The sequence below is a fragment of the Choloepus didactylus genome, chromosome 19 (genome assembly GCF_015220235.1).
Source record: "Choloepus didactylus isolate mChoDid1 chromosome 19, mChoDid1.pri, whole genome shotgun sequence".
In the NCBI taxonomy this organism is placed as follows: domain Eukaryota; kingdom Metazoa; phylum Chordata; class Mammalia; order Pilosa; family Megalonychidae; genus Choloepus; species Choloepus didactylus.
This window is the reverse complement of record NC_051325.1, coordinates 24,383,156-24,407,146: the sequence shown is the minus strand read 5'-3', so window position 1 is coordinate 24,407,146 and position 23,991 is coordinate 24,383,156. Positions and strand designations below refer to the sequence as shown.

Below are 23,991 nucleotides of genomic sequence, written 5' to 3'. Positions count from 1 at the left end.
TCCACTAATTAAAAATATATACTGGTAAGTCTTAGTAGAAAGCATTTCATAAAGTATCTCAGATGTCTTTAAAATATTCATTTTTCTTTGACAAATAAATCCACGTCCAGGAAAACATCATAAGGAATTAATCTGAGATGTAGATAAAGCTTTTGAATAAATACGTTCATTGTGGTCTAACTTATAGTGACCAAAAAATAAAATAAAATGAAATATTGAAAGAAAATAAAACAGAATACAACAATATCCATCTAGGAATAGGGGATTAGCTTAATAATTCATGATGCAATTAGATGGAGGAACATGATATGGCCATTAAAAATGGCATTTGGGGAATGCTTAATGGGTAATAAAAGTTTTTGTGACACAATTAATAACAAAAGAAAAAATGATAAAATATACATTGGAATTATCCCAATTTAAGAATAAATTTCTGCATACATACACACACCTGCATATTGGTCCTAAGTAGAACAGTGGTTCTAGATCGTGGCTGCATATTAGCATCACCTGAGGAATCATGTTAAATGGTTTGCCCTAGCTAATCACAGAAGAACTCATGCCTCGCAGATATGAGAACCACAGACACGAGCTTTTTTTTTTTCCAGTTTTACTGAAATATATTCACATACCATACAATCATCCATGGTATACAATCAACCGTTCACAGTACGATCATATAGTTATGCATTCATCACCACAATCTATTTCTGAACATTTTCCTTACATCAGAAAGAATCAGAATAAGAATAAAAAATAAAAGTAAAAAAGAACACCCAAACTATTCCCCCGTCCCCCCCTATTTTTCATTTAGTTTTTGTTCCCATTTTTCTACTCATCCATCCATACACTAGATAAAGGGAGTGCGATCCACAAGGTTTTCACAATCACACTGTCACCCCTTGTAATCTACATGATTATACAATGGTCACGAGCTTTTTAAAAACGTTTCCTCACTAAACAGAGTAAGAGAAAAGATGCATATTCACTCAAGCCTGCCAGAGCTAAAGAATTTCCCCAGGTGACTGCTACCAAATTTCAAGGCTTAGTGTCCAAGCCAAAACTTACCTGTTTCTATTACCAAGAAAAAATGTCTAAAGCTTGGAAATAAGGCAAAAGGATGGCTGCATGCCTTTTCACTGACATACTGGTGCATTGTCTAACAGACCCACTCAAGAATCATTTAATTCTCATGGGAAGGTATCTGTTTGACATATTGTTTACTGTTGATTAGGCTCCAGATTCTGTAAAGTTACATGTTAACCTGGAGATTTGTGTGTAGTAAAAATTTAAATGATTTCTGTCTGGTAGAAAAGAGAATTACAAACGGAACAGTTTGATTGCCCCATAAAGTATCAACTAGCTTTGTATCTAATTTAGCAATCTTGTTTTCGCATTTTACACGCACACATGCACACACACACACACACACACACACACACACACACACACAACTTGCATTATCATTGAACCAGCCTTGTCCTCTTTTTGGTTCCATCATTAATGAGTTAAATAAATCTTTGACACATACTCATTCTGTATTTGAAGGAATCAGGTTTTTAACTTTTTAAAATTATGCTTTGCAACTATCTGTGCTTAAAACCAATTCAATGACAGAACTGAACATAGAAAACTCACACTCAGTGGAGATTTACCCAGCAGTGCACCATACGGTTTGGCCACAGAAAGTTTCCTTCTCCCTGAGGTTCTCAGGACATGCTCTCCGCATGGTTTGCAGAAATCCCTGGGCACTCTGCCCTCAAGGTCTAGTCCAAAGTGCTTTTTAAATCCACTTGTGTTAATGACAGGGAAAGCCAAATTGAGTAACTGAAGAAGTCAATTTTATACATTGGGGTAGTTACAGTCACACTAGTTACTTAAGCAACTGGAGATTTGGGTAAATCTAATTTTACGAATCAATCTTCTGTCCCCATTGACTTCCACAATCACTTCAGAGACACTATCATCATTTGGTGCTATTCTGCTGTCAGTTGGAACTCCTCACACTTTGGCGGGACTTTTTTTTGTTCCCACTCCACGTCAAGTACTTAATGATCTATAAAACGTTAAAATGTAAGTTAGGAGCTTTGCTATTTCAACTAACCGTGCAGTGAATTCATTTCTACAGCAAATAATTTTCCCGTGAGTCTCTTTAACTTAGCCGCTTGGTAGAGGCTGGCATAATAGGTTTGTTTGGAGTGGGATTGTGTTTGTAGGTCCTGGTTACTTCAAGGAGATACATAGCAGAACTGTTATCTAAGGCAAAAAATAATAATAATTATTATCTCCATCAAAGATAAAAATTATAATGTCCAGCTAATGCCTGTGTTGTTTGATACGTTATCAGATTAATCCAAGAAACAGCAATGAGGTTGGAGTTTTGGGTTCTCATCTCCATGGAAGCAGACTCTGCAAGTGAGTCAGCTCCTTTCTGGGAGTTTGTCCAGTTGGGAAATGTCTTGCAATCACGATGAATCACTTTAATACTGAGGAGCATATGGTGTTGCTTCTGGTAGGGCAAACCTTTCCCAGTTGGAATGAGACAGTACGATTAGACCCAACCAAGTTTTCATCTCTCTGACTGCCTTGTGGAAGAAGTGGGTACTGAGGAACCATGTTAAATGGTTGCCCTAGCTAATCACAAAAGAAATCAGTTTTGTGTTGGAACCTGGGGCTTGTGGCATAAACACCATAAATGTGCCTTGCCTTTCTTCATAGAGCCAGAGAATTTACACATCACCTAATTCAATGTCCCATCTCATGAATGACTCTTGTCCCCACATGCCACCTACTGGCCAGCCAGCCTGTCCTTGAATACCACAAGACATGGGGAACTTACTGCTTGTAAGGCCTCCAACCCAGACATTGGACAGACCTCTTAGAAAGTTCTTTATTGGGCCAAGCTCCCCAGTGATGATGGTTTTGTTTCTTGCAGTGGGTTGCAAATGGTCCGCTGCAAATTTGATAATTCTCAGTAATCATTTTAGATGTCTGCAGCATGTGAACTTTATAGGTCTTCCCCATAACCTTGACTAAGTATTATGTTATAAGGAAAACAAGCCTCAGGTGAAGTCTTCCCTCCTTTGAAATATTTATTAAAAAGCAGACACAGGGCTAGTTGGACAATCTGTTCTGTGAACACAATGAAGTCCCAACTTTCTGCTCTTTTGGGTGCTCTAACAAGTACCTTGCATAAAAGGATTACTCAGAGAAGATGCAGCAACACTCTATGGCAGGAATCTGGTGGCAGGAATCTGGGAACCTTGTAGTCAGATCAGGTGAGAGCAGGTGTTCTCACAGTGTGGCCCCTAGACCAGAATCAAGAACATCACCTGGGTGCCCTCCTGAGGAGCTGGGGGAGGATGCAGAGGTGTTGGACTTCCTCACCTGGATTGTTGCTGATGTTCTCACAAACATTGGGGACTGATGGCTTGACATGCTGAGCCCTCTGTCTTGGGACTTGCCTTTATGAAACTTGTTACTGCAAAGGAAATGCTAAACCTGCTTATAATTGTGCCTAAAAGTTACCTTCTGGGGGCCTCTTTGTTGCTCAGATGTGGCCCTCTCTCCCTCTCTCTCTCTCTGGCTGAGCCACCTCGGCAGGTGAACTCACTGCCCAACCCCCTACGTGGGACCTGACTCCCAGGGGTGTAAATCTCCCTGGCAACACAGGATATGACTCCCAGGGATGAATCTGGATGGGGCATCATGGGATTGAGAACATCTTCTTGAGCAAAAGGGGAGGTGAAATGAAACAAAATAAGCTTCAGTGGCTGAGAGATTTCAAATGGAGTCGAGAAGTCACTCTGGTGGACATTCTTACACACTATATGGACAACACTTTTTAGGTTTTAATGTATTGGAATAACTAGAAGTAAATACCTGAAACTACCAACCTCCAACCCAGTAGTCTTGACTCTTGAAGACAATTGTATAACAATGTAGATTACAAGGGGTGACAGTGTGATTGTGGAAACTTTGTGGATCACACTCCCTTTATCCAGTGTATGGATGGATGAGTAGAAAAATGGGGACAAAAACTAAATGAAAAATAGGGGGGATGGGGGGATGATTTGGGTGTTCTTTTTTACTTTTATTTTTTATTCTTATTCTGATTCTTTCTGGTGTAAGGAAAATGTTCAAAAATAGATTGGGGTGATAAATGCATAACTATATGATGGTACTGTGAACAGTTGATTGTACACCATGGATGATTGTATGGTATGTGAATATTTCTCAAAAAAACTGAATTAAAAAAAAAAGACGAACATCAACCTGGGGACTTCTTAGAAATGCAAATTTTAGGCCCCACCCTAGATCAATTACTGAATCAGCAGTCTGTGTTTTAACAAGCCCTCCAGGTGGGAATCAGTGAGCAGGAGATCCCCTAACAAAGGACTGAATTTAAGCCTTAGGCCAAAGGCACCCCTTCTGACTCACTTTTTATACAGATCCTGTATTGATGTTAGTGCCAGTAAGGTGTTTCTAGCTAATTCACATAACTTTAACACTCATTTCAACAATGGAAAATCATTCCTTTAGGCTAATAATTAGCAAACCCTCCAGTAGATCAATATGTAGATCATAGATCAAGAGAGTCTTAGGAATGTTGGCTTCTGATTAGAATCTTTCAAACCTTAACACCCAGTCCAAAAGTCCTGATTAGGGTACCTAAACTGTTTACCAACCATCTCTAGGGTACAGATTATAACTAATACATGTGCATGCTAAAGAATTTTGTTACATCACGAAGAATTTAAATGTTCACATAGAACACATCTATTACTGTTCCTCCTGATAACCGTTGAGTCTTTTTCTTCTTTTTTCCCAGCTGAACACCCTCATTACTTCTGTCATCCTTAATATAATGTGGTTTTAAAGCTCTTCACCACCCTCTTCTCTTCCCAGCTTTGAGTTAACCAGAAATTAATGACTAGGACCATTTGATGGAAATCACTTGTTCTGTGGGCTCCCTTATCCCAGGATAGAAGTACTTGCACACACGCTCACATGCACGCACAGTCCACTTATATGCCCTAGGCTACTACACCCTAGGTTTTGCTCAAACACAGAGCCCCTCCTGGCGAGCTTCACTTGCCTATCTTTATGCTCTATCCGTGGAGCAGGCACACGGAAATGCAGACAAGAATGAGTGGGTGACCCTACCCCACATCTGTGAGCCAAGTCCCCAAGTATGACACACACATCACTGATTGGATCACCAAATAAGCTTAGGAGGATGCTAGATGAAGGTTGTTTTTTTTTTTAATTTTAATAGTTGTGTCTATTTTAATGTATATTAAGAAAACATAATTTGCACATAAAACTTCTGATTTTACAGAATTTATTACTTAGAATGAGGCTAAATTTGAAATGTGTCTCCATTAAGATCAATTTCTTCAAAAGAATAAGTACGTTAATAATCTGCTATGCATTTGTTCCTTAATTGTGAAGAAGGTACAAGAAGCCTAGGGTTTTAGAAATACTGTTCACCAGGATAATGGGTTCAGGTTACACTGGCCATGGCGGTGGCCATGGGATATCTTCACCACCAGTGTCTTTCCTGGGAAAACAGTGAGCATGTTAGTCAGCAACATTTACCTGCTTAGCTGTTCATCACATCCCCAGAAGGAAGTTGAAAATAGCAGAAAATGCCCAAACTCAGATTAATTTAGCAACACAAACATCACCGAGTCGCGTAAAAAGAGGTTCCGGTGCCTCTTTTTAAGTCATGAGAGAACACGTCCCATACCAAGACCAACGCCTCCCCAGAAGAGCTCAGCCGGCAGCAACTAGAGTTTTAGTTTTGCTAGTGGAAGGATGATATAAAAGCATATGATAATAGTGATTGCCTCATATTAGTAGGAAGAAAGCACAGGTCACATAGGCCTTAGTTACGTTATTTTTTATACATTCAGACACCATTTGCAGTGAGCACAGGCAAGACAAGTTTTCTGATGTTTGCTGTTTCAAGGATTCCTTATAATGAGCCCTAGATTGGGAGTGAAGAGAATAAGGTTCCAGATCACTATGTAGCCTCGAACAAATTACTCTAGCCCTGAGCATCCCTTCCTGCCCCTCAGAGGGTGGTTTCCAATGACCCTTAAGTTCTAGCCATTCTACATTGGTTTGGAGCCTTCAAGTTCATGTAAGTTCAGCCAGGACTTATCATGTTCTTTGGCTACCATGTGGCTGGGCGTACAGGGATTTTAAATTTTTGTTCTATTTTTTTCCCTTTTCCTGATGCAATGATTTGTTGTTTCCATTAAGTACCTGATTTATAGTCGTACATATGGGGGGAAATGTATAGCTCAAAAACAAATGGAATATAGCAGCATTATTCACAATATCCAAAAGGTAGAAGCAACCCAAGTGTCCATCTATAAATGAATGAATAAACTAAATATGGTACATACATATAATGGAATATTAGTCATTCATGAGAAAGAGTGTAATCACATCCTTAAAGAATGGAAGAGTAGGCATGAATTAAAACCACAAGGATTAATGACTAGTTCCTTCCTTACAAAAACACAGTGGATTATTATTCAGCCATAAGAAGGAATGAAGTTCTGAGACAAGCTGTAACATGAAGAAACTTGAAAACATTATGCTCAGTGACATAAACAAAACACATAAGGACAATACTACATGCTGTCCTTTATAAGAGATGTCCAGAAATAGCAAATTCACAAAAGTAGATTAAGTAGGCAAAGTAGATTAGCAGTTACCAGAGGATGGGGGGGAAGGGGCAGTGTATGTTTAAAAAAAGAAAAGTTTGCCAAAAAAAAAAAAACGGAAGTTGCCTTAGGTTGGATTCCTCACAAGCTGACCCTTAGGTAAGGATTCATATGCAAATGCTTAATTAAGGATGTGCTCCCAGGAAAAACCAGAAGGGGTTGGAAGAAGCAGGACAGCGAAGCAGAGGAAGTCAAGCAAAAGAACAAGTTCAGGTGAGGTCCTAGCTTTGGCCTGAGTCTGAGAGGTGCTTTGGAGTGTATGTTACACTGCAGTTTGTCTCGCCGTAAGGCAAGAGAGCTGGGCTTTTATACATCAGGGTCAGCTTGTCCTTAGCACTGGGCCTGCTTGGGGGAGGGCCAGGGGGATATAAACTCTCAGGCACTTGCAGCTCTCAGGGGACCAGGCAAAGCAGCCGGAGGCCGTCCTTACAAAGATCACAGGCAGCGATCCATGCAGAAATTGGGGTGGCCACACGGAGCCAGTGAAGGAAATCCCAGAGGACTGAGGCGCGAGCATCCACTACTGAAGGCAAAATTATTAGTGAGCCTGAACGTATAGCAACTTCCTTCTAACTGCTGGTTTGGTCATGTGTTCCGGTTTGCTAATGCTGCCCTTTTGCAAAACACCAGAAATGGATTTACTTTTATAAAGGGGTTTATTTGGATACAAAGTTACAGTCTTAAGGCCATAAAGTGTCCAAGGTAAGGTATCAACAAAGGGTACCTTCACTAGAGACACACCATTGGCATCCGGAAAACCTCTGTTAGCTGGGAAGGCACGTGGCTGGAGTCTGCTTGCTCCCAGCTTGCATTTCAAAATGGCATTCTCCAAAGGGATGCTCTTGGGGCGTTTTTTCCTCTCTTAGCTGCAGCTGCTCTTCAAAATGTCACTCTTGGTTTCTCTCAGTTCCCTCTGTCTGTCAGCTTGCTTATATAGCTCAGTGATTTAATTCAGACCCACCCCAAATGAGCGGGGTAACACCTCCATGGAAATTATCCAATCAAAGTCTTGCCCAGTTGATTGAATCATATCTCCATGGAAACACTCAATCAAAGATTCCAACCTAATCAACACTAAGACGTCTGCCCCATCAAATTGCATCAAAGATAATGGCATTTTGGGGGACATAATACATCCAAGCTGGCACATCATGTGAGCAGTGAAATTGTTTGATTTTGATGAGAATGGAGGTCTTTCTGCTTGATCCTGAGATTCTGTCTATTCACACACTCCTGAGTAGAATCATTTTATTTAGGGTATAGTGAGATTAGCTTTTAGTGTAGCCAAATATCAGCTCTACACGGACATGGTCCATGTCCCAGGAACCAAGGCATGTACCTGGGGATACAAACACTTTCATTAGTTCTGCTAGGCAAGATGGAGGAGGAAACGTGAAAACAGAAGCTTTCTTGCTAGATGCTCCTAGAATCATCCCTTCGAGGCGGCAGTTCCACTCCAGCTGCGTTCTGGATGCTTCTGCACCAACAGCAGCATTCAGTAAATATTGGTTAAATGGATGGATCACTTACTGTGGTTTGCTTTGACTATGATCGGGGTAAATGAGACAAGGCTTAGTTCCGCACTCCTCTCTCTCCTGGTCAGTGAGTACTCAGCACTTCCGCTCTCAAGTAAACAATCAGGAACTGCTGAATAATACAAACCCACTGCCAAATACCCATTTGGCCTCGTTTGCAAAACAGACAAAGGAAACATTGGCATTTGTGAAAAGGCGAGATTTAGGCATAATCAGTGTTGGTTGTGACTGGTTGCAAATAAGAGATGCTGAAGCTGGCTGCATTTAAATGCCAGGCCACCCCAGACCCAGGACCCTAAAACACAAAACCTGAGCTGAAGCCACTGGTCAGCAAAACCATCATAATCCTGGAATAGCCCAGGAATGGAGCTCCTCAGGGAAGCCAGATTTCCCTTCTCAGAAGTACCCAGATCATGACTTTATCTGCTTTTATCCAGAAATTCAGACACTGAGTACCATTTAGGAACAGGGTGGGAGGTGATCTGGAAAAGAAGTCAAGCTTCCAAGGAATTGGGCTTCTAATGGTGCTCAGTGCCTCTCCTCCGAGATATCGAGAGAGAGGGTGAAACTGCTGTGAGCCCTTTTAACTTTGTCACTGCAAAGTTTCTTAAGCCAAATTCAGCTGCAAGGAATACATTTGTGGTATTTTGCCTAGTACCTGCTATGTCAGCAGATATTGAAAAGAACACCTCGGATCGAGATGGTCCCCAAAATACTGGGGAAGCATGCACTGTGTTTCTAGATGGTTTAATCTTAGCTAGGTTACCAGAGGTTCCCGTTAGATCCTTGCAAAGCCATTCAGACCCAAGCTACATGTGGATATTCCCATTCTGGGGAGCATAAGAAGAACCTGAGGTTGTTTTGAAAATGCAAATTCTAGCCCAGCTTCCAGAGACCTGTTTCAGTAGGTGTGTGGTGGCAAATCTGCGTTTTAACAAGCAACTAAAGAGGTTATGATGCCAGGAGACACCCTAAGGTGGGACGCTCAGCTGCTTCTACTTACCAGTTGTGTGACCTTGCATAGGTCATTGAGTTAGTCTGTACTTCATTCTTTTCATGCTTAATGTGGAGATACCGTGTTTTGGGACACATTTCTCAAACTGTTAACTTGTTCAGTAGGTGATCTGATTCAGGAGATCTGGGGTGGGGCCTGAGTTTGATCTGGGGTGAGTTTGTGAACAAGGTACCTGCTCTACAGGAAATACTAAAGGGAGCACTACAGACAGAAAGGAAAAGACACGAGTGAGAGGTTTGGAACACAGTTTTGGGTGACGGTAGCACAGCAATGTAAGTACACTGAACAAAGATGACTGTGAGTGTGGTTGAAAGAGGAAGGTTAGGAGCATGTGGGACACCAGAAGGAAACAGGAAAGATAAAGACTGGGACTGTATAACTCAGTGAAACCTACAGTGCTCAACAATTGTGATAAAGTGTACAAATATGTTTTTACATGAGGGAGAACAAGTGAATGTCAACCTTGCAAGGTGTTAAAAATAGGGTGGTACAATCAATGCAAACTAGAGACTATAGTTAACAGAAACATTGTATTATGCTTCCTTTAATGTAACAAAGGCAATATACCAAAGCTAAATGCCTTTAAGAGGGAGACATAAGGTTGGGGTATGGGACTGTTGGCATTTGTGATGTTGTCTGACTCTTTTATTCTACTTTAGGTCAACTCTTTCCTTTTGTTGCTTTTTAGCTGTCGTGTTTGTTTTCTTCATTTTTCTTTTGTCTCTCACCTTCTTTGATTCTTCCTCCTTCTTTGTGGAAGAAATGGAGATGTCCTTATACAGACAGTGGTGATGGTGGTGAACACATAAATAGGTGACTATACAGGGAACCATCGATTATTTACTTAGAACGCAAAGTATGGTGTGTGAACAAAACCATCTTAAAAAAAATGGGTTGATGAGGAAACCTTGAGGGCACTATATTGAGCGAAATAAGTCAGACACATAGGACAAATTTTGCAGGGTCTCACTGATATAAACTAATTATAATATGTAAACTCATAGACATGAAATATAAGTTACTAGGATATAGAAATGAAGCTAAAGAATGGGGAATGGTTACTTATTATGAGCAGAATGTTTAACTAGGTTGAACTTAAGTGTTTGGAAATGGACAGAGGTGACGGTAGCAGATTATTGTAAGAATTACTGACAGTGCTGAATGGTGTGTGAATGTGGTGGAAAGGGGAAGCTTAGAGTCTGTATGTCACCAGAAGGAAAGTTGGAAGTTAAAAGATGAGAATGTATAAAACAGTGAATCCTGTGGTAAACAATGTCTGTGATTAACTGTACAAATATTAGAAATCTCTTCCATGAAGTAGAACAAATGTATAATACTATAACTAGAAGCTAATAATAGATGGATATATAGGGAAAAATATATATACCTATTGCAAACTATGTGCTACAGTTCGTAGTATTTTAACATTCTTTCATCAACAGTAACAAATGTGCTATACCAATACTATGAGTCAGTAATGGAGGAGGGAGGTGATTAGGGGTATGGGAGGATTTGAGTTTTCTTTCTTTGTCTTTATTGCTTTTCTGAAGTAATGAAAATGTTCTAAAAATTGAAGAAAAAAAAAACTTAATTGTGGTGATGGATGCACAGCTGTATGATGGTACCGGGGGCAATTGATTGTACACTTTGGATCTTTGGATAATTGTATGGTATGTGAACAATCTCAATAAAATTAAATTAAAAAGAAAAAGAGTTACTGTGACACTGAATGTTGGAATAAACACAGCTGATTTTCTTAATAGGGAAAGGCTGCTTCAAACCTGGGGTGAATTTTGAATATTTAGAAAAGTGAAGGAAAACCACCTCATCACCAATATCACTCACCTGCTCTTGATGCACGAAGTAGTCTTAGAGGGTTGTCTCAGGGCCCTCAGTAGGCTTAACTGTTCCTTAGATGGGTGCTGGGGAACTTAGAGTTGCATTAACTTCAGGGAGAACTGTCATCCAGTGACAAGAATAGCACTAGTCCTATCTTTGAACACATTCTCACGCCATTACTGTCAGGGGGAAGAGATAATTAGCTCCTGCCTCCAGATGGATCCCAGTACTGTCCTGTGAAGACAAACTGGTTCCTTCTGGAAGCTGAGGACAGAGACCCAGAGAAAACAGGGGCCTCCCTCACTGATAGCCTGAGCCATGAGCCAAATGAGAGCTGCCTCTACCTCGGACGCTTAATAAGGGTTTGTGGTCGTCGTCGTCGTTTTTGCTTTGTTGGTTTGTGTTAGGAAGATGAAAGGGATAAGGCTGACATTCCAGACCCTTGAGTCTGACCAAAATTGTGCAACATAAATAATAGAGTGAAGAGGAATGTTGTGTAGCAATACTAATCTTTAATACTGTCATGGATCTATATACATATGACAATAACACAGCTGCAAAATGTAAAAAGCAGAAATGGATGGAAATATATAAGAAGAAAATGATAAAGCTGCAGTCAATGTAGGAAACTTGAACACACTCCTATCAGAAGTCAATTGATCAAGTTGACTAAGCATTTTAGGGAGTTTGGATATCATAGACCTTCCTTTTCAGCTTGATTTGATATAAGTACGTAGGTAGGTAGAGTCAAAGGCAGCATCCAGTTTCTTTTCAAACACAAATTAAACATTCTCAGAAACTGACCATGTATTGCGATGCAAAAGGAAATCTGGAAAAAAAAAAAAAAAAAAAAATCTCAGCACTTTCCAGAAGGCAAAAAATTCATATAGGTCACATTCACTGACCAAAATAAAAATGAAATTAGGAATTATTTTTTAAACTCTATTATTTAAATTTTAAAATTACACTTTCATATAATTCTTGAGTACGGAGGAAATGAAAGACGAAGTTTAAAGTATTTAGAAATGAATAACAAAGGACATACCACATTCTAAAACCTGTAGGATACAGCCACAGAAACAGACAACACATGGAGGGAAATTTATAGTGAGCCTGGTTTAAACCAAGAGAAGTGAAAAATACCTGAATCTTCTGTCAATTAAAGAAGATAGAAAAAGAACAACAAAATAACACTACATAGGAAGACAGGAGAAATAAAATAAGAATAAAAAAAAGGAACTGGAGACTAAAAATATATTAGAGATGATAAATAATTTGAAAAAATCTACCCTATATTATTTTCCAATATGTAATGAAGCTAAAAATACAAAGGTCCCCAGTTTTTAATTAAAAGACAAAATCTCCATTCAACTTGCTTTGAGAATAAATACGCTTTGAAAACAGGCTTTTGAAAATGACCCAAACTCCGGCTCTGAAATTCAGCTGTTTGTCAGTGAGAACGATACCACTATGCTACCTTTCCACGCATACGCCACCGGCTCATGGAAGGGTTTATACGGGTGATTATTTGATAAGCTCTTAAAACAGTGTCTAGCAAAGAGTAAGTACTCATTAAGTGTTTGCTAATGTGGCTTTTATTAATAATAAAAAAGAGTTGTCTTACTTGGATTAAAGAGTCCCTTTGTTCTCCTTCTGTCTTTGCTGGCTGTCTGAACCTTGAATATAATGAGTCTTTAGTAAACTGTTATTGAATTTGAATGTACATCTCACCAGAAGCAGGCAGGGTCTACAGGAGAGAGATATACCCTGCAGAAGAGCCGGTCAAATGATTAACAGCATAGGGAAACACTGAATTCAAAATGTAGGATTCAGTACTCTGTGATAATTCAACCTATGGGAATTGGTATATAGTTTTGGTATCGTTTTTTGGGGTTGTCTTTTTGTTTGTTTTGTTTTTTAATTCACTAAAAGGGAAAACATGGGCAGAAGTAGATACCAGCTCAGAGGGCACTCTTCCTACACCTGCCTTATGGTGCTTGGACTAAGGGCCAGTGCGCCCAGCATAACATCCATATCTCTTGTACATCAAAAAGCACACACCCCTATAGCCCACACTCACCTGTGCCACCTGGGCCCTAACCTTATATTTGATTCTAGATGTAAGCAACAAAGCAGTTTTACCCTAATGCATGTAAGTAAGTAGGCCCCACTACAAGGATAAGAGGGTCCTCTCCAGGGGCCATTTGCCCCTTGTCTGTCAAATGATGCAAGTCGACATGCGTGCACCATTGAAGGACGAGGAGCTTTACAAATTACACTTGTTACCGAGGAATAACTGCAGTCACTTTGTACCATAACTCGATAGCAGCAGCAGATCCTCAGAAGTTTCTGCCGCTGGGGCTGGGAAGCATTTCAGGTCATCATGGAAATAAGGACTCTTTTGAAGGACCACATGGGCACCCAATAACCTTGTGAACACTTACATGGATCAAATTAGATTTGCTGTCCTTAAACCCAGAAGATACAGTCAACCCAAAGGCATTTTTTTCACTCCATGCTTCATTTCTTTTTTAAAAATATGTTCTAGGAAACACAAATCCCACAGGAAGTCCCATGAAAAGGGGATTCTACCAACAAATACAGAGGGAAAATGTACCCCGCACTTTGTCTCTGTAAGAGATGTACAGTGCACTGTGTATCTTTAAAGCTGCCGTAAGGATTTCTGTTTAACTTTATATAGCCCTGGGGTCTCTCTGACAATAGGCAAAAGAATGGGAATGGGTGTGCTCCAAAAATTTTATTTATGGACTCTGAAAGTTGAATTTCGTGTAATTTTCCCATATCATAAAATATTCTTCTTTTCAGTCTTTTTAACCATTTAAAAATGTACAGAAACAGGCAGTGTGCTGGGTTTGACCCATGAACTGTAATTCCCTGGCCCCTGGTTTAGCCCACTGTTTCCCCACCTTAAATGACCGTGGGACCTTCCCACCACCCCACCTGGTGACATGAACATCCCAGGTGAGAGTGTTCTCTAGCTCAGAGCTACTTCAAGTGTGTCTGCTGACCAGCAGCATCAGCATCACCATGGGGCTTGAAAGAAATGCAGAATCTGGGATCCAATCTCAGATTGACTGAGTCAGAATCTTTGACGGTAAGACCCAGCAGTCTGAGGGATTCTGATGCCTACTGAAGTTTGATAATCCCTACCCTAGACCGCACCTTGAGAAGTGCTGATTTAGGGACGTTAAATACTACCCGGGGGTGTCAGAATAGTTCATTTGTTCATTCGTTCATTCAGCAACTCAATAAGCATGAATTGAGCACCTACTAGGGGCCAGACCTTTGGATGGACATAGTGATTTCAAGATAATTAAAAGATCGCCAGCGGGCCCTGAGTGGACTGGGAGCTTGCCTTACATGAGAGCCCTAGGGACTAGTTTTGAGTGCCTCTGCTTCCTAATTTCCTCATTACTATGGATATGCTGGCTGGGTCCATGCTACCATCTTGGGCAACACACAGGATAATGGTTTAATGTGCTAATGTGAGTGAAATGCTACATGCTGCCTAGATAATAAATGCCATTTCACATCCTTTTAGCTCCTCAAATGGCTGTTAGCCAATGTCATTATGCCTCTTTGGTTGCTGTCTCTTAGAATGCTAATACACATGGGTTTGGGGTTTGGGATTTGGGGGACAATTTATCAAGCACTAGCCATAAGCATGCCAACTGTGGACCCTCCATTCTTATTAGGGGAGTGAGTGTCTTAGTTTTCCAGGGCTGCTGTGACAAATGCCACACCCTGATTGGCTTAAACAACAGGAATTTATTGGCTCACAGTTTGGAGGAGTGAAGTCCAACATCAAGGGATCGCCAGGCTATGCTTTTTCCCAGAGTCTGCAGTGCTGGTGCTGGCTTGCCAGCAATCCTAGGGATTCCTTGGCTTGCGTTTCTGCCCCTGTCACATGGCGATCTCTCTCTCTTTCTCTGCTTCTCTTGACTGTGCCCAAATTTCCTCTGCTTATGAGGACTTCAGCCGTAACGGATGAAAGCCCACCCACACTCAGTCTGGGCACAGCTTTTCAAATAACACCTTCAAAGGTCCTGTTTACAAATGGGCTCACACCCAAGGACTAGAGATCAGGACTTGAGCATGGCTTTAGTGAGGGCACGTGATTCAGTCCCCAACAGTGGGCATTGCTTTTCCAGCTTTCAGATGCTGAGCATTAGAGAGCTGTTGGATTCATCACCCTTCCTCCCAAATCATGCACGTGCAAGCATTTTAGAGCAGCACAAAGGCCATGTGAAGGTGGGAGCTTCCTGGGGGACTTGAAAGTGATGAAAACAAGGGTGTCTACCACCGTGGCTTTTGTGCCATCGCACCAAGTGCCCATCACCCCAGATCCTGGCTATGGCCATCAGCTTGGAGCCAGGGATCCCTGCACCTGTTCTTCAGATGCTGAAAGTAGCAACTTTGAAAGGAAACGCTTGAGGCCCATGTGTGTGTGTTTCTGTGTGTGTGTGCATGCACGTGTGTGCATGTGTACATGTATGTGTGAGAGAGTGAGAGAGGAGACAAACATCCATCAGCAAGCACACCTGTGGCAGTGGGCAATAGCAACAGTCCTGCAGGTCTGAAAGCACATGGCCCCCTGCCTCCTAACAAACTGGTCTATTAAAAGGAAAGGTCAGTTGCCTACTGAGACTGATGGGAGAAATTACCCCTAAGGAACCCAAACAGCAGAATCCACAGATGGAGAGCAGGGTGAGAAGGAGCTCCTGTTTGTCTCCACATGGTGATCTTGCAAGAGGTGCTGCTCAGGGAGGCTCGGCACTCTGCTGGTTTCCCAGGTTGCAGGCTGCCCTGGGTGATAAGCATGTGCCGGGGGCCCAGCCGTCATTAAAGCAAACTAATTAACAAATAGTGGATTTGTTCCAAGCTTAGCAGAGCGGGCAGACCTATCCTGAAAGGGCCAGGCTTTCTGCATATTAAACTTCCACATCTTTACAAATAATGTTGGTCAGAACTTTCTAGAATTTGTTTTCCTACATAAGCACTGAGATTGGTATCATTTGCCCTGTTGAGAAAACTGAGGCCAGCATTACCTAGCTACTGAGTGCCCAAGCCAAGAATCCAACCAGATCATTCTGACACCAAAGCCCTTATACACTCCACCAAACTACCTGCCACACTCAATCTTCTAAACCTTCCCTCAGTTCACCATTTTTTTTCTGGAAGGTAGATCCCCAGTCACTAAGGCCAACATTGGGATTTTGTTTCTGCTTGTCTTATAGATTCAAGAATGACTTGATGCAGATTCCTTCCAGATTCCGTTTCCTAGATTCCTAATTTCTAAAATGGAGATATTGTTATTAGAAGTATTATACCATAGTAATACACAGACCTGTATTTAAGTAAAACACGAAGCTCTACATCATATTATGAGCACATATTCTGGTAGCCAGTATAGGTGTTCCGAAATTAGTAGGCTTGTGGTATGATGCCCTGTCAATTTTTTTTGATGACTGCCCATAAAACCAATCTGACACAAGCTTACTACTTTGTATTTTAAGGCTTGTATTAGGATCAGCCCTGAAGCATTTTTATTCTCTTTCAACTATGACTTGGTACTTGTCGCTTTGCCCAAGAATCACTGGGTAGAAAATAAACTGTGAAATCTATTATCTCCAAAAAAGTTTCATTTTAGGATTCCTCCTTTCAAAGATCCCTGAATAGTATGAGTTATTTCACAAGAGCAATAAATATGAATCTAATAACATGTACTAAATTAAAAATCCCCAGAGGAATCCAATCTCATCTATTGAGAAAGCAGTATAGCAGCAGGTCTGGGAAATGGGGTCCCAGAGCTCAGTACCCCGGGCTCAGACGGAGGGCCTGCCTCTGTGAACTTCACTTCCCAATGAGGCTATCACTGCAATCTTTTGATGAAGAGTTTTCACCTTCTTTTTGCAAAAAGCAGTCTCGTATATAAAATGAAACAAAACATAGCATTGCCCCACAGCGCTTCATCTAATTTCCCTTCCCAGCTTCAGTTTTCAATAGAGGACAAACACAAATGCGTTTCTTTGTTGAGAAATCATGCTCATAGGCAATGTTCTATTCCATTGTAAGTTTCCTCAGGCCTTCATTCTTTAGTGTAAAACCAGCTGCTATAATAAAGAAACTACATTTTCAGTAGTTTAACTTCTGAAACAATATTTCTCTCTCATATAAAAGTTCACTACAGATGTTTCTGATCAATAGTCACCTTTTACCCCAAAATGTCTTTAATTACAATAGACTACTATTGGGCAATAAGGAGGAATGAACTATTAATAAGTGCTACAACACAGATGAATCTTAAGACACTTATGCTAAGTGAAAGACCCAGACAAAAAAATTAGTATATACTGTGTAATTCTAGAAGATGCAAACTAGTTTATAGTGACAGAAAGCAGAACAGTGGTTGCTGAGGAGGGGGGTAGAGTGGGATGGGGCGGGGAGCAGTGTGGGATTACAAAAGCCTTGATGAAGCTTTTGTGGGTGAGGGATATATTCATTATCTTGATTGTGGTGATGGTTTCACAGGTGTATACAGATGGCAAAACCAAATTCTATACTTCATCTGTATGCAGTTTATGTCAATTATACCTCAATAAAGGTATTAAAATAAAAATAAGATAAAAATAAATAAATGTGAGACCAAACACTAACCCATAACCACATTCCTCCATCTCATCGTTCCCAACCATTGGGTGATTTGTGTCTTAAAAAATACTTCATAGGTAGACAGGTATCCGTCTCCTTGATAAAGCTGGCACCTGTATGTTCACGATAGTCTTCGGGAAAATACCATAATTCTGCTGATCCGTGTCTGAGTTTGGCTTTCAGCCAGGCGACGACTGCGCCACGGGGCACAGTGTGGCCTATTTAGACTTTCCTCTCTTTGGGATGGTCCTGGGGACACTTACAGGCACACCCATAACCTGTCACAGTCTCTAATCTCTCTCTTCCCAGGTGCTGTGACAGAACCCATCACTGAGCCCCCAGCCCAGGCGCCCAGCCCCCCCCACCGCTAAGATGGCCGAGGACGCGGACATGCGCAATGAGCTGGAGGAGATGCAGCGGCGGGCGGACCAGCTGGCGGATGAGGTGAGGCCGGGCGGAGGGGCGGCAGGCGGAAGGTGCGCGCTGGGGGGCTTGTCTCATCCGGGTTCAGGTGGGAAGAGGACTTCTGCGGCTCTCAAACAGGAAGAAGAATGGTGTGGCTTTGACTTATACACCTAAAGGACTTGTAGGACAGGAACGGATTGATGGCAAAACCTGCTTCCAAATTACCGCCTGGCCCAAACCCCCAGTTTTTATAAATCTAGAGAAGTCAAGGGGTTCTGAGAAAAGCATCGTCTTTGGGTGTTTTACTGCTAGTGATGTGCTGGAGCTGGCTCAATTCCAACAGCTGATTCTTACGTTTTGAATCAGCTGTTAAGCACAGCCATCGTTAAAATTTAAATTATATAAGCTGATGATGAGATAAATTACTTTAAACGCAGAGGTAAATGAATACTCAAGAGTCATCGCTTCCTAATTATTTTACTACGTTTTACTGCTCTTTATGCTCTTGAGGTTATTTGTATCTATTGCATCTGTACGGAGAGAATACCACATAAAATATATGGATTACTGCACATCTCTTGCCAACTTCACGTTTCAGTGATGTCTTTTTGGTGATTAGAAATCAGACATAGTGGAAGTATTTATACCACTGAAATGGCAAACACTACAAACCAGGGTTTAATATTGTTTTGTGGTTGATCATCTAGGCTTAACAAAGTGATGGAGAAAGTGTTTAATAATGCAGATTAAACTTAAAAGTGTGTTTCATCTGCAGCCATTACATTAAAAATAACACAGAAAAATTGAGGGATTATTCATCATCGATGAACTAGTAAAGCTCTAACATGTATCTTCATTATTTCACTTTCATTTTAATCATTGATATAAATGAAAAAAAAAAAAAAAAAACCAACATTCATGCCTGAACAGGACTTGCTCATCAAATGGGTGGCTACAGACATAAGAGTTCAGCAAAAATCAGCAAAAGCATTCTGTGAGACTCAATTGGCTGAATGGAATTTACATTAAAGAATATTACATATTTTATTATTATTTGTAAGTTGTGTGCTACTCTTCCTTTGTCTCATACAAATAATGAACTTAATTAAATACATATATATATTCATATGTTTTTTCTGGAGAGCCAGTTGTTAAACATTTACCAGTGATCCATGGCTTACCGCCAATCTATCCCAAAAAGCAACCTACTGACAGCACTTACTGGAAGGGAAGTTAACATTCTTTAGGTTCCTGAAGACTCTTGTCCAAATTAAATTTGTCACTTGCTTTTAGAAATCACACTCATTGTTGGATTGAAATAGTTTCAAAGGAACTACAAAAAAAGTGACACTATTTTGCCCAAGGGACCAGTGCTGAGTTCAGTCTTTCCATCCCATTTTTTTCTTACCTAGGGTTGAAGATAATTATTATTTTTGTTTCCCATAGGCTATTTATTTCTAACATACTTGATTTTTTTCCACCCTAAATCAGCATATTAATTTTGTTGATAAGAACTTCCAATTATGTTTCTAGGAGCTTTATAAGAAACTTGATGTTACTATATTCATCCCAGTTCCTGAAAAATTGTGTTCAAAATTCAGTATTCCCACCAAATTATTCCTCTGGGTATTTGAGATAATTTTTCATGCATCCTGCACATGCAAGATTTTCTTTTCCAGATTATTTTGTCTTTTATGTCAAGATCAGTTTCCTATAGTTTTGATTTTTTGAAGATAAGCTATAATGTAATTGCTTTAGAGAATCTTATCATGTAGAAAGCCTGACAGCAAAGAGATTGAAAATGGAAAGACTTTTTGTGCTTCAGTTGCAAACTTAAAAGAATATGCGATAGTGACCCTTTGTGTTTTGTGAGTGCAGAAAGTATTTCTATGATTTTGCAAGTCCTCTGGATCCTGCACTAGTAATAGTTATGTTTTTTTCTTTCAGTCACTGGAAAGCACCCGTCGTATGCTGCAACTAGTTGAAGAGGTAAGGAGTGACTGTATTTTACAATAAAGAAATTGATCCCTTATGCTTACATAATCTTTTCCTAGACCCTAATGCCCTTCCCCGGGTGTGATCCCATTGATTCCAGTGTTAATTTAGCCAACCAGGAAGTCATCCAGTAAGGGCGATGCTGTGTGTATTTAAGTTGCCAAACAACCATCCAGGGGTGTTTACTCTCCCTCCCAGCCAGAGGCCAACTTTGTAGTCTGGGAAATTAAGAAGGGCAGTATCTCCAAATAAATGCTCCCAAGAAATCACAAAGACTGAATCACTCTAAGCAAATCAGAAAGATTTTTAATATACAAAGAAATTATCTACATCAAAACTGAATTTGTAATGATTTTGACACCTGTAAGTCACACCTAATCTTGACATTCTGAGTAGAGCCACATAAATGGCTTGTAAAACTATTTATCCATATAGGCACATCATTTTTGGAAATTGTTATATTTAAAGTCAGGTACTCAAATTTATGAAATAGTAAGAAAATTCAACAAAGGGAAATTTCAAGCCCAATAATGTAAACTATAGAAGCCTTTTCATATTCTAGACTTTAGTTTGAACATCCATTTGTGAGGCACAGTTAATGAATCTCAGGCTAATTTTAAGTGAGTAAAATAGGAAAGATAGCAATATTGGAATCAAAAGGGCATTTGCAATAAACCTTGCTCATTCCAATTTGGTATAACAGCAGTCAAACAGGAAGAATAAATAGATTAATTGAACTTGTCCATTGGGAGAGATGAAGTGGAAAAAGAATGGAATGGGCTATATTTATCTTAAACCTAATACAACAAGCCTAATGCTTTTTATTCTGTGAGATGCTGTTTTAGCTAAGCTTTGAAACTGCAGGTCAGTGTATAAATTCACGTGTGGTTATTGTTTTTAGAGATCTTGGGTGTGCTCTAGCAGAATGAATTAATGAGCGTACTGACCTCGTGCTATTGTAGATTGCTCGAGGAATGAAAGGGGAAAGAATAAATTTTACAAAGGCTAAAAGAAAACGCAACCACCTCTCACCAAGTGAGAGCCAATGTCTTACCTTATTTCTGCAGCTTCAGCTTCTCAGCTAGGAATGAAATATGGCTAAATGTGAATTGCCACAGGAGGGGTGGGAGAAAGTAGCACAGGGCCCGGGAAGAGGGGTGGTGCACTTAACGAAATCTGTTGTCATGAAAAATGACCGTTCCAAGCTGCAACTTTGCACAAACTGACCCCCTCAGGAAGGTGAGCCCAATAAGGGCTCCCTCCACAGCACAGGAAAGCATTCTCTAAATGAAGAGAAATGTGGCTTTGTTTTGCTTTGTTTTGTGTGTGGGTGTTTTGTTTGTTATTTTACTCTGTCCTGGGATCACAGCTCACACAAATATTTGAGGACCAAGAAGGAGGCAGATATCCCACATCTAGGAGTTCTGGCAACTTCTCAGAGCATATTTATTCTCCCCCAACTTATCATGAGAACAAATGGAAGGAATGAACCTTGGTAACATCCCTATGTGAGCTCTGACATGAAGCCAGAAGGAACCCAGAAGTCAACTGACTTAATTATCTTGACACTTGTCTTTATGACCTTCAACCATATGAGCCTCCAATCTCATTTTTCATTTTATTTTACATGTATGCATGTATGAAGTAAGTTTCTAAAATACCAGAACTATCTTCAGTGGACAATGTTGAAACACTGCCTAGAATGTGGAAAGAGATGGAGACATTGGTTCAGGATGCACAACCTTGAACTGGCCCCTCACCCGTCCGGAGTCTTTGGGCCATGGGCACTTCTTTGTTGTGTGTTTTCTTAAACTGCTGCCAGTGTCAGCCAGTCTTGAAAAACGAGTGTCTGCTCTAATTTATTCTGGGAAAAATCTCAAAAGCTCTATTGATTGAAGTTAGATTCTCAAATCTTACATTTGTTTCTCCTAAAGTGCTTCTCAATCAAGCATGAAGCTGCATCTTAGAATAAAAAGCAAAACAGATGGAAGCTATCTCCTACTGTAATAAATGAGAGGAGGCTATTAGACTTTCCATCCTTAGGAAATTATGAGCAAGGCATTATTAGAGTAGATTGATCTGTTCTTACTTCCTCCTGGGTTATTGTATATTTATGGTCAAACACCCCTTCTGTCTAGGGCATTGACTATTCCGGTGATATTCTGCTTTCCAATCAAAAAGGAAATTCTCTTTAAAGAGAATCAGCATTAAATATTCATCAGGGACAGAAATCATTTTGAAAACCCAAGTCCATGATCCCAAAGTACATCAGTGGTATGTAATTTGAATTGAGCTGATTTCTTATTGAAATTCAGTCTCAAAGACAGAAAAGGTTACTAAACTTATGACGACTCCCTAAGGTAAAGGATTCTGCCTTCAGTGGAATATGTAACTTCAGAAACTATCACACCATTTCCAATGGGATGGTGGGGGTGGGGAGTTGCTTTTTAATAGATGCTATCATCAGCATTTCAAAGGTCATGTAAAAATGCACAGAGGCCAATGGGGAAAGTCCAGAAAGGCTGAATATCATCAACAAGTAAAAATTGGTTCCCATCCTGTCTTTGGGAACTGTCTCTTTTGATGGATGCATTTCAACAAATATGTATGCAAAGCCTAGCTCTGGGGGTAGGAGGGAAGATATAAATTGATATTATGCAGAGAAACAGATATGTAAATAGCTCTCCAAATTCAAGGCCATAACCTGGAAGGCCTTAGGAACATAGAGGAGGGAACAGTTAATTTTGACAGGAGGATCATGAAGATATCCTCAAGGAGGGAGTGCTTGATGCTAGGCAAAGACAAGTGAATTTTGCTAATGTTAAATTCAGCAGATGAAGTCTGTACATGAACACCTTGGGCTATAAAAGCTGAGGAAAAGCCGTGCTGCTATAGGGCTGGTCGATTCAAAAGCACCACATAGAGATTTAAAGAGTGGCTTCTGCATGCTCCCTTACATTTTATAGATCTTAGCATCTTGTCTTTTAATGCAACTTATCGTTCCAGATACTTTGGCCATAAGAATAGAGTACGCATGCTAAAGCTAGGCCTGTGTTATGCCAGATTTTCAGGTAAAAATGGAAAATTCAGACTGAGCAGTTCTTTTCAGATATGCATATTTAAGACCTTTTGGAATTCAGACAGTTAAGAGAGTACCTGGAGTGTTCTATTTTTAGCTCAAATGCTTTGGACTTTGGGCATAGGATCTTAGAACAGTGAAAGATTAGAAATATTCTATAAACATTATCTTAGTTAATCTGTAGAAGAGGGAGAGAGAGATAAAAAGAAAAAAGAAAGAAAATTCCTTCTCGTTTTGAAGTAGACCATTTTCCCAGCAATCTCAAACAGAAACCAAGAAATGAGCTAAACTAAAAATAGAACCACCTGCTCTCACTCCCAGCTATTGAAACAAAACTCCTTAAGAAATAGGAGAAAGTAATATTCTGCCTCCCTTGAAATTTCATCCCCATCCCTGTCTTTCTCTCCTGAGCTTCTAGTTCCCCCAAAGAACAATCCATTTATTTGGGTAGAAGCTGTCAGCAAAACAGTGGAGACAAATGTAAGCTCTGACATTTATTGAGGGCCTGCTGTGTGCCAGGCATGTGTTAGAAGCGGTCACCATCATCATCATCAAAATACTATCTAATTTAATCCTTGTACTTTTTACTTGTGCCTTTTACTACCTTTTCCTACTACTTTGATCTCTGTTTTACTAAGAAGGAAGTTGAGATATTGAGATACAGAGTGATTAAGTAACTGGCTTGGGACACACAACTGACAAATGGCAGAG

The 23,991-nt window shown here is 40.3% G+C and overlaps 1 protein-coding gene across 2 annotated transcripts in view; it reads left to right on the top strand.

Annotated features, from left to right (window-relative positions):
* Positions 1-23,991, top strand: part of SNAP25 (synaptosome associated protein 25) — a 90,228-nt gene that overhangs the window by 39,746 nt on the left and 26,491 nt on the right. For both annotated transcript variants that reach the window (XM_037811598.1, XM_037811599.1), the window contains exons 2-3: positions 18,111-18,245; positions 20,154-20,195. In XM_037811598.1, the coding sequence (XP_037667526.1) occupies positions 18,174-18,245; positions 20,154-20,195 (114 nt within the window). In that variant the 5' untranslated portion in view covers positions 18,111-18,173. The remainder of the gene's footprint in view (positions 1-18,110; positions 18,246-20,153; positions 20,196-23,991) is intronic.